The sequence below is a fragment of the Ictalurus punctatus genome, chromosome 22 (genome assembly GCF_001660625.3).
Source record: "Ictalurus punctatus breed USDA103 chromosome 22, Coco_2.0, whole genome shotgun sequence".
Lineage (NCBI taxonomy): Eukaryota > Metazoa > Chordata > Actinopteri > Siluriformes > Ictaluridae > Ictalurus > Ictalurus punctatus.
The window spans coordinates 13,112,055-13,123,952 of NC_030437.2; the positions used below are offsets into that span (position 1 = coordinate 13,112,055).

Sequence of the window (11,898 nt, forward strand, 5' to 3'; positions counted from 1 at the left end):
ATCTAGATATAAATCTGGAATGACTGACAGTTTTGTATTGTATTGACACCACATATAAGTGACCCCCTGGAAGCCCCACCTCCTTCCCCCTATCTCACATTAGTCATAATTTTCCTGAATTTTTTTGAAGGATGTGACTCCCTTTCTGTCCCTTTCTGTCCCTTTCTGACAAGGTAAATGGAGAATGTTTTATGTGAAATTACATTTATTAATGCATGTTTGACTTGGCTAACATTAAACAAGTATATCGTTAACATCAGTTATATGTATATTTATTAGTGATGCCATCCAAAAATAGTCTGGGGGAAAATATCACAAAAGCCTATTGTGAATTTTGTTCATGTGTAAGCATCTCTGCGTTAGCTTGTGCTCTCTAATTTTGTCCTCCCTCCTTTTTTTCTGTCTTTTGTCAATTATCTGCTCTGTGTGTAATTATACATGAACAGGTAGAGAGGGAAAGCCAAAAATAGGAAAAATTTATGCACATTGTCCTGACCACTGTTACACCAGGCCTCATTTCTTAAGACAATTATTCTCTCCTAATGTTATTAGCAACAAATTTTAGGGAAACCCAGGTATGACAGGCTTATTAGGCTCAGCCTGACAGGATCAAGGATATATTCTGTCCTCTGTGGGGGAAAGTGCCCGAGTTTCCAGTCACCTTGAGTCGTCCACTCTTGTCTGTCCTAAGCAGTGGTGGTTCTCAGCACTCCTTAAACACTTGTCTTCATGCAGGTGGAAAATATCCTCTTGAATGACCAAGGGAACTATGTGCTGTGTGATTTTGGAAGTGCCACCCACAAAGTGTTGCACCCACTCAAAGATGGCGTGACTGCTGTGGAGGACGAGATTAAGAGGTAAGCCCATGAGTGTGTGAAAAATGTTCAAGTGTTTTAATGGAATGTGTCAGCAATCAGATTAAGATCTGTACTGATTTATAACTTTTATGTGTTCTGAGAAACTGTTTCTTCTCAAGTCATCATTTTAGTCGTGAGGAGTAGCTGTGTATCGAATCAAACTGAATCACCTTTCAGTATTCACCTTGTGGCTTCTGTTAAAAAAATGAAACTAAAAACTCATCTCCTATGAGATTCTATCCAGTTTCTTTTTATGCATTTTATAGTACATTAATATAGTGTGTGCCCCCCCCCCCCCCCCCCTTTTTTCCCCTTCTTACAAAACACTGGTTTCAATATGATCGGCACCCTTGCAATTAATGCTCTTCCTGCCCTGGAGAAGATAACAGCACAAAGTCTCTTCCTGTAATCTCTAACAAGGTTAGAGACACTCCAATCCGTGCAGAACATTTTTAAGCTCTTTTATAGTCTCAGGATTATCCATGTGGACTTCCTTTTCAGTTCAGACTACACGTTTTCAGTAGGGTTCCAATCCAGACACTTGGAGGAACATGGGAAAAACATTGGTTTTGTGTTTCCTTAAGAATTTCTGTGTTGATTTCTAAGCATGTTTGTCTCATTATCTTATTGAAAGCATTATCTCTGGCCAAGTCTGAACCCCCTGGCTGAGGCAACCAGGTTTTAAGTTTATGACGTCATCAATCTTTGCATGAGTTCCTGAACCACCCGCTACAAAACAGCCCTAAAGCATCAAAGATTCACGACCATACTTTTCTTCTGAGTGAAGGTTCTTTAATTTATTTGGACACGCTGTCCTTGTAGGAAACAGAAACTAGTAAGAACCTTTGATCCTCTCTTCTTTGTGTGCAGGTACACAACCCTGTCGTATCGAGCCCCAGAGATGATTAACTTGTACCAAGGGAAAGCCATCACAACCAAGGCTGATATCTGGGTAGGTACACGTACACACATCAATATCCGCCCACTCACACACACACACACACACACACACACACACACACACACACACACACACACACACACACAACACGCAAACCCACACCCACCCTTCCCCCATTCTGTTCTTTGGTGTATGTAGCTTGCACAAACGTACTGTTATGCTGAGGATCTGGTTTGGTCAGGCGGACGTCACAGACCCATAACCAACCGGTTTGCTTCAGAAATTAGGTTTGTAATGGGGAGGGATTTCCTCAAAAGGATTGCTTCATTTTATGTTTATCCTCTGGACATGGAAAAAAATTGTATATGATTTTGTCGAAATGCACGGGTGGAATCGGAGTCCAACAGCAACCCAATTATAGTTTACCGATGTGATGTGCAACAATTAGTTTAACACAGCCTTGCAGTGTTTTATTCTTTAGTATGTTTGTTTATAATGTACTGTTCTCTTAGCATCTGTAATGCTGTTTGCCACAGCCCATGTTGTTTTGTTTATTCTAAAACACCCTATTTACCATCTCGGTAATTAGCAGTTATTTAAACACTATTTTGGAAATTTCTCTCCATGTGTGAGACAGAATTCACTTTTTCATTTGATATTTACAGTCATTTTACAACACTTATATTACACCCAAGTATAGTCTGATTAAAATATTAATTCATGAAAGGGTCATGAAACCAAGAACTCGAGCAATCCCTAAGCAGTAGCACTGCCCTGTGACATTCATATGAACATGAAAAAGTAAAAACAGTGAAGGAAAGGAAATTTCCTGGTTGAACTCTAAAAATAAGATGTGATGGCTTCTGAGCAGAAAACTTCCTCTTCTTCTACTTGCTGTGAGGCAGAGATTCATTTTTACTCCCTCAGCTAACCAAGCAAATGCCTAACAAGAACAATATACAAGACTAAATCTCTTGGAAAGAAGGAATGCTTTATTACCGTTAGACCTTTTCATTGCCTCTGCTTTATGGTAGTCATGTTAAAGCAGGCATAGATAAGCAGAGTGTTAGTGTTTCCTGTAAGTTATTGTCTTCTGCTAAAAATAGAAAGAATCGTGTACAAGTTCATCCGCGAATTTGACAAGCGCTTGTTTGTTTCCTTACATGGCAAACAGTGTGCAGTTTGAAGTTAGGTCCCTTGTTTGTTGTGGTGCAATTCTGGATGAGTTTACATTTCACGTTTTCTACCTCTCTTTAGGCACTTGGATGCTTGTTGTACAAGCTGTGTTTCTTCACACTTCCATTTGGGGAGAGTCAGGTCGCCATATGTGACGGAATCTTCAGTGTTCCAGATAGCTCAAAGTTTTCCTCCAAACTGCACTGCTTAATCAGTAAGTGCCAGCACATGTCCATCAGATCTCTTCATGCAAATCTGCTGATCTGAAACTCATTAAATCCACATCTGGCAAATGGAAGGATTTGCATTAAAACAGATGCTCCCTTGAGGAGGATCAGACTTCAGTGAGATATTTACTGTTGTTGTACTGCCACCTCCTGGTAGTTCTCAAACATTGTAGCTTTTTTCCCCTCTGTTCTTATTCATTCACAAATCCTTCCATTCACATTTTCTTTAAGCAACTTAACCTGGGCAGAAATAATATGTAAAATATTATCAAAATATAAGATATCAACCCAAAAGTAAAGACAAACTGAGTGGATACAATTCTCAATAGCTTTTTGTAAATGTTTTTATTTCTCATACTTATAGGATATATGTTGGAGCCTGATCCAGAGAAAAGACCAGACATCTATCAAGTCTCTTACTTTGTCTTCAGACTAGCTGGAAGGGAGTGTCCAGTGCCAAATCTATTTGTGGGTTCTGTCATTTACATCATACATACGTTATTGTCAGTTGCATGATTGCAGTGGCAGTTGAACGTTTTGCAATGACTTGAATATCTGGATTCTGTTGTGCAGAATTCCCCCATTCCCACCTCGCTGCCAGAGCCACTAACGGCCAGTGACATCGCTGCTAAGAAGAGCCAGACAAAAGCTAGGTATTTGTAATTGTACACCATCAGTCTATTGTTAAAGTAGTTTTAATGAATTTTGTAAAATAAAATAAAAATCAACAGTTAATCATCCACATCAAAATCGATCAATTCAAGACAAACACAGAGATGCTGTAGTTCCACATGTACTGTTAAATGGCAGAAGTGATCGTTTTACTATCGTAATGAGTCAAAGCAGTCGGTATTGTGCTTAGTTTGTGTATGATTTGTTTGCAGAATAACAGATTCTGTTGGCCCTACGGAAACCTCCATTGCTCCGAGGCAAAGGCCAAAGGCAGCCAACAGCAATGTGCTGCCACTTCCCAACTCTGTAACACCTGTGAAAATGAGCGTCCCACCTGGAACAGTCAGCAACGGCCAGAAACGTATGTTTTTATCCTCTGTTTCTTTAGTCCAGTACGCATATTCAGTCCACACTGCTCTAATGTACACTAGGGTGGGTGCCAAAAGTTTAGACACACTCATTCTTTATTTAATTTTTTTGGTCCACATTTTAGAATAATAATAAAGTCATCAAAACTCTGGAGTACCACAAATGGAACTGTGAGAATTATGTTGTGATAAAAAAAAAAAACCAAAATAATTGAGTATTTTAGCATCCTCAAAGTAGACACTGTTTTTGCCTAGAATTTACACAAATGTATTCTTGGTGTTTTTCAACTGATTTCTTGAGAAATTTCCCTGAGATGCTTTTTAAACAGTATTAAAGGAGGTCCCACCTACGCTGGACACATCAGCTGCTTTTCGAAATATTTAAGTCGAAATATTTAAAAATATATATATATTTTTGTAAAAAAATGATAGTTTTCTAATGAAAGAATTGACAATGTCGGCACAATTATATTTTTGTCTACAACACCGATTTCAAACATTTAATCATACACCTTCAGATCAAAAGGTTTTTAAGATCATGAGAAATATTTCAGTCGAGTGTCTCCAAATTTTTGACCGGTAGTGTATACTAGAGTCCCACACGCTTAGTCCACTAAGTTCAGTGAATATCTAACTTTTTTTTTCACAACAGGCGAAATAAACACAACATTTAGAATTAGACTCTTACAGTCTGTGTGTGGTTGTGTTTGTGCCTACATCAGCCCAAGGAAATGGGCAGCCGGCAGCTGTGCAGATGCAGAGCAGCAATCAGCACAACCGAGTGTTACAGCAGCTGCAGCCTGGGGACCTGAGACTGCAATTCCATCAACAACAACAACAGCAACAACAACATAACCTGCACCACCAGCAACAAGTCAGTCCACAGCAGCTGCAGTACATACAGGTAATCTTCAGAGAGTGTTGATGGTATAACAGGGGGTAGAAGTCTGGGCACACACGACAAGCAGATTACATGTCTGGGCTGTAGGTGTTTTATTTGTAGTTGCTGGAAAACGGAGTAGGTTTAGTATGTGTGTATACAGTACATTGTAGAATGCTCATGAAGCAGCATTTTATAAAACTCAATACTTCTAAACATAACATAAAGTGTGTTGCAATACTAACTAACCCTGGCCTACTAGTTCCTGAATCTCACTACCAACTATTTTTTAAGCATCACATAAAATGCTATAAGCACTACAGGAGTATATATGAAAAATTTCATGTATAGTGTCATATACGTTAAAAGTATCTTGTGAAATGACTATAACTTGTAGAATAGGAATGTGAATTTGAGGTTCCTCCGGCAGAATATATGGTTTCTGTTTCTGTGTGCTCCTCTTTATTTTATTTTACTTTATTGGAAGGTAGTGGGCTTGATCTGTACACAGTATTTTGACTTTAGAAATATATTTTATTGGGACAACGACAACAAAGACAACAGGCAAGAACAACCATGCCAACTACTTGTGCCAGTTTGAGCAGCAGTGTGCACTACTTACAGTATATCCTGAAATATGGCATAATTCTTCCTCTGTGTTTTCAGTTATATGCTTCTACAAGTACAACCCCAATTCCAAAAAAGTTTGGACAGTATGGAAAATGCTAATAAAAACAAAAAGGAGTGATTTGTAAATGTACTTTGACTTGTATTTAAAATAAACGTGTAAAGACAAGGTATTTGATGTTTTACCTAATCAACTGCATAGTTTTTTTTGAAGATAACCCTTTATTTTAAAATTGATGCATGCAACATGTTCCAAAGAAGATGGGACAGGGGCAGTTTAGGACTAATAGCGATGTGACAATTTGAAGTAAGACGGTGATGTGAAACAGGTGAGGCAATCGTCTAATCATAGTATATAAGGAGCCTCCAAAAAAGGCCTAGTCCTTCAAGAGCAAGGATGGGTCGAGGCTCGCCAATCTGCCAACAGATACATCAGCAAATAATCCAATACTTTGTGAACAACAGTTCTCAAATACAAATCGGTAGGATTTTGGACATTTCACTTTCTACAGTGCACAATATAGGAATCCAGGCAAGTCTCGATGTGTAAAGGGCAAGGCCAAAAACCCCTTCTGAATGCACATGATCTCTGATCCCTCAGACGTCACTGTCTTAAAAACCGTCATGACTGTAATGGAAATCCTGACGGGATCGGGAATACTTTGGTAAACCTTTGATGGTTAACACCATTCGCCGCTGCAGCCACAGATGCAAGTTAGGACTTTACTCTGCAAAGCAGAAACCAGACATCAACACTGTCCAGAACCGCCGCAGACTTCTCTGGGCTTGGGCTCATCTGATATGGACAGCAGTATAGTGGAATCGTGTTTTGTGGGCCGACGAGTCAACATTTTCAAATAGTTTTTGGACAAAACAGCCGTTGTGTTCTCCGGGCCAAAGAGGAAAAGGACCGTCCAAGCTGTTATCAGCGTCCAAAAGCCAGCGTCTGTCATGGTATGTTGGTGTTTCGGTGCCCATGGCATGGGTACCTTGCACATCTGTGAGGGCAGTATTAATGCAGAAAGATATGTACACATTTTAGAGCATATGCTGCCATCCAGAGCAGAACAACGCCAAACCACATTCTGCTCAGATTACAAGCGCATGGTTGCGTAAACAGAGTGCGGGTGCTAGCATGGCCAGCCTGCAGTCCTGATCTGTCTCCGATTGAGAATGTGTGGTGCATTATGAAGTGCAAAATAAAGCAAGGAAGGCTCCATAAAGTTGTGCAGCTGAAGAAATGCATAATGGATGAATGGGGGAAATTCCACTTGCTGGACTTAACCAGCTGATGTCTTCAGTGTCCAAGCACTCAAGTTTTATTAAAAGAAAAGGTGATGCGACACAGTGGTAAACAGCCGACTGTCCCAACTTTTTTGGAATGTGTTGCAGTCCTCGTATTTGAAATGAGTGTATATTTTCAAAAATACATTACATTCACAAAGTCAAACATGGTGAATAGAATTTTCAAATTTCAAAAGATTTTCAAAAATCTTTTGTATTTTCCATACTGTCCCAACTTTTTCGAACTGGAACGCCAACTTCTCGCCTGATACTGCTAGTTTCTTTCCTCTCGATGAAATATTATAATCATATCATTAGATAGTATTATTAATATATTATCTCATAGATAGATGAATAGATACAATACTGAGACAGTTGATCTTGGTTTGTCTTTTTTTAAGTTGTCACTTTGTTTAAAAGGAGCAAAAGTTCTTTAGCTTAAGAATACCTCTTTTTATTTATTTATTTATTTATTTATTTATTTATTTATTTATTTATTTAAGCTGAAGCCGAAATTCGAGAGCGCGCACAAAAAAACCCCGCTTACTGTATTTTGTATACACTGTAGCTGTAGAAATTCCATAGAGTTAGTGCTTGAGGTTAAATGGCTTAAATTATTTATTGTTTGCATGCAAATAATTAGGCAGATTAAACAACTACACAGTTCATATCATATAAACTACAAAAGGTGAAAATTGTCTCTTTCTTAGTCAAAGAGGTGGTTTGGATATTGTGTTCACACCATTGTACTTCAGTTAGCACATTCTGTCTTGAATTAGTGGAAACAGACTTTGCCTCAGAGTGGACTGTGAGGCCAGGCTATTTCAGGCTATTTCATGGAATGCCCCACATGTTAATGGATTTAGTGTGGGATTATTGACTCTGGCAGAGTTCTGAGTTGAGTTATTTCAGTCACACACAGACAGATGGCAGTGTGGGCCATGTGTTTGATCGAGGACAGGGCAGACTGTATTGGGGAGCACAGCAGGTGGTCAGCTGGTTAATTGTGTATTACTCTGTTAATGGGATAGTTGGCCTAACACAGCTGTTTTACGACTGCTAGAAAACAGTTTTCTCTTCTCGTCCGTTCGTGGCCAGGATGTGTGTTCGGTATTAGCTAAAGGAGGGCTTAACCCCGGTGGGTTCTGCTTTATTTATACAGCATGTTTTTGTTATTCCCACGTTTGTGCCCGTAATTAAGGTCAAGCGAAATGTGTAATAATAGAAATCTCTGTGTAACTTCAAACAATGACTTCAAAAACCTGTTGCCAAATATTTGTTTAAAACCCTTTTATATGATTTCTCTAAATACACTGATTCACATAAATGAATTCAGAACTGTATAGGATTTTCCTCGGAGAGGAATGCTTCATTTATTTGTCTCTGTCCTTCCTTTGGTCTCTCTCTTAGCAGTATCAGGCCATGCAGCAGAGCCTCCAGATGCAGCAGCAACATATGCTTCACCAACAGATGCTGATGCAGCAGTCAATGTATCAACCACCTCAGCAGCAGCAGCATTATGCAACTCTGGTGAGTACTCACGCATTCACAAAGCGGCCTGAGGCTTTCATTCACTCTGTTAAAGGTAATAAAGCCACTTTATAGCATAAACAAATCTAATATTATTAATAATATCTAATAAGAAGTCTTCTTTCTAAAGCATCTGTTTAAAATCAAAGTTTGGTTATGTAGAGCACTGTCATGAGGCATGCACTGTGATGAAACAACAACAACAACATGTGAATGCATGCAGATATTATTCACTTAAGAAAAGTCCAGTTGGATGGCACCACTATGTCTCGATGACTAATTTGGCCGCCTGTACGCCATGCAAAAGCTCTTTGTGCCAAACGGTTGCCGAGTCCAAGTCGATGCCAGTCGGTCGCATTTATCAGTAATTCCTCCAGAAACGTATTTACGCTAAACACGAAGGCGATGCAACCAGGCTTCCTCTAAATACGTAATGTTAAGGCGGCACAATTTTTAGCTCATTTTCCACCGAATGGTTACCATCTGTTTAATTTCAGCTGCAATCTGCTCCATGCAAAGCCATCAGGGGATTGAATGGGGGGTGAAATCGACCGATTCTCTGTGTTAAATCGTAACATATGAAGCAATTACACTGTAGGGAAATCTAAGCAGTTGTCTATCACTCGCTTGCTGTATTCGTGTCCCGAACGGTCACTTTGGGTTGAAAAGGACCGGGTGTATTTTTCCTTTTTGACACCAAGCATTTCTGGGAGCTGTTTGTGTTGAAATACAAGATTTAAAAGGTAATGGATAAAACCCTGTGGTGAAGCGGATTTGAAAAAGTGTATTGGAAGAAAATGCATTGTAACTGTTAACCACTTCAAAGTGTACGTTTGTGTGCTTCTATGTATCCTCAGTAGGCCATACAGTATCCCACAGCCCCAACTCTGTCATTATGGTCCATTATGCTCAAATTATGGTCCTCTTTTTTCTCAATAACAGATCCATCAGTATCAGCAGGCATTTGCTGGCCAGCAGCAGCGTACTCCAACACAGCAAGTCCCGTACGTTTCCCCACTAGATTTTCATGCATCACTGAGCGCCTACAACCCTGCTGGTCCGTCACCTGTGGATGCTCCCTTCAGCAACACCAGGTAGCACCTCCACCTACTTCCATCAGTGTGCTTTATCTATAAAGTGGTTTTATTAACAACACTTCCTCATCATCTTGTTAATTCGCAGAATGACCGTGCCTAGTACAGAGTTGGTCAGTCCGTCTTTTCAGCCTGTCAGTAACCCTCCCGACATGTCTCGCTGGAACCCGTTTGGAGAGGACAACTTCTCTAAGCTCACTGAAGAGGAGCTGTTGGACAGAGAGTTTGACCTTCTCAGAGCAAGCATGTGTTCCAAACTTCTCCTCTTATTCTGGCTTATTACCTAGGCAGACCTGCCAACTTTTATGCATTTGAACATTGGAGTACACTGCTATGAGCCATCGCTCAAAAATATGCCAAAGAGCAGTCTTCTTTTTAAGTAAAATTCAATAATGTATGTTTTATATGCTCACGTTAGGTTATAGTTAACATGTCTTGAGTAAAACAGATGAGTGGCAGTTTCTGTATACTTCACATGCTTGTAGAGACAAGTGAGTTGTGAAGGACTATATTGAAAATGTATTATGTTTTTACCCTACATTTTATTATTCCTTTTCATGGTTGGCAGGTCTGCATTGGTTTAGTGCACATTTTGTACTTCCTTGTTCCTGATTTTTCGCCTGTTACTCATTGTTCTTCGACTCATTTTGTTAAGTGTTGCCCTGTGCTTGAAAATAATGCTCTCTCTTACTCTCCAGCAGATAAACAAGTGGAGAAAGCGGCAAGCTTGCAGGCTGGTGGCACGACCATGCTGCCAGAGGATCCGTTCGGCTCTGTGCCCTTTGTGGCCAATGCAGGCAAGTTCTAGTGGCTATGTCCCAAATAAAGACTCTGCCTCTCTTATTGTCCCCTTCCACATATATATACACGATCAATCTCCTCAACTTCCCACTGCACCTTTCTGCTCCTACTCTCTGGATTTACACCAAGTCACTTCTGGACTCGGGAGTGAGGCGGGATCGGAAGTCCCTAAAATACCATATGGGTTGATGAGTAAGATAAGCAAACTAGGCCCTGGCCCAAGACATGTAGGAAAATGTTACATAGCAATAGGAGTAGCCTTCACAGACTGCAAAAATGTGTGTTCAATATATATGCATGTGTGTGTATATATATGTGTGTGTGTGTGTGTATGTGTGTGTGTGTGTGTGTGTGTGTGTATATATATGTGTGTGTGTATATATATATAATGTGTGTGTGTATATGTGTATATATATATATATATATATATATATATATATATATATATATATATGTGTGTGTGTATATATATATATGTATATATGTATGTATGTATGTATGTGTATATGTATACACACACACACACACACACACTGACCTACATGCGGCGTAGACGGCATCAAGGTTTGTAGTACTAATATTTCTACTTTTTGTGTGTGTGTTCTAAAGGACCATGCTCTTTTTGTTTTAAATTGAAGCCAATGGGCAGTTTAGTGCCTCCATGCTTTTTAGCTTGCCTTTATGACTTTTGTTGGGGAGGCTTCGGCACTTTATTGTTATTGTTACAAACAAAATGCATCTCTTAACAATTTAGCTGTGTACCAAAAGTGTCAGATTTATTATATTACAGCAGAATATCATAGGCCTGAAATTTGTGCCACTTCAGTGTAGGTAGGAATTAGGTTTAAAATATTTTTATTAATGGGAAGTTAAAAGGAGTGCGTTTTCGGAAACCGTGAATTTTTCAGTCACAAGTAACTTTATATGATGGTGAAGTGCAACCAAATTCGCTCGACTTCACTAGTATAAAGTGCTGCTAATAAAAATGTTCGATTCATTCATTTTGGCATTTTCACACTAAATTGCATCAGTTTGGCATGAAAGAATAGTCCTCTTAATTCTTGAGCAAACTGTTTTTCACTTATATTAAAAGCTTCATATTTTGTGTCTCAATTAGTAACATTTTTTTTTTAACTTCATGTTGATAATTGTGGCGAAAGCCAGGATTTCTCAGGTACACACTCATGGATCTCACTTAATGAAACATTTCCAGGGATCTTCATTGCCACTGTGTTTACTTGTCCTTAACATGCCAATTTTGCATGGAGTTAATCACAAGTTTCTCTCCAGTGTTAAAATTGGCTTTGATTCCCTCATTGAGCCTTATCCCTCTTTTTTTTTTCTTTTTTTTTAAACTGTGAAGATACTTTGCGTTGCCAATTTATGGAATGTTGGCAGATTCATTAAGTTAGGATGAGTTTAGACACATAATCAGAGGACTGTTGGATCTGTGTAGGATCTAAATGTGCACAGTCCTCAAT

At 39.2% G+C, this 11,898-nt stretch overlaps 1 protein-coding gene across 3 annotated transcripts in view; it reads left to right on the forward strand.

Annotated features, from left to right (window-relative positions):
* Positions 1–11,898, forward strand: part of bmp2k (BMP2 inducible kinase) — a 48,243-nt gene that overhangs the window by 28,563 nt on the left and 7,782 nt on the right. Inside the window, exons 5-15 of one of the 3 annotated variants that reach the window (XM_017451928.3) lie at positions 736–857; positions 1,728–1,809; positions 3,016–3,148; positions 3,526–3,629; positions 3,735–3,814; positions 4,046–4,194; positions 4,924–5,105; positions 8,403–8,522; positions 9,465–9,616; positions 9,705–9,859; positions 10,315–10,413. In XM_017451928.3, coding sequence (XP_017307417.1) covers positions 736–857; positions 1,728–1,809; positions 3,016–3,148; positions 3,526–3,629; positions 3,735–3,814; positions 4,046–4,194; positions 4,924–5,105; positions 8,403–8,522; positions 9,465–9,616; positions 9,705–9,859; positions 10,315–10,413 — 1,378 coding nt within the window. The remainder of the gene's footprint in view (positions 1–735; positions 858–1,727; positions 1,810–3,015; positions 3,149–3,525; positions 3,630–3,734; positions 3,815–4,045; positions 4,195–4,923; positions 5,106–8,402; positions 8,523–9,464; positions 9,617–9,704; positions 9,860–10,314; positions 10,414–11,898) is intronic. The other 2 variants (XM_017451929.3, XM_017451930.3) reach the window with 2 other exon arrangements.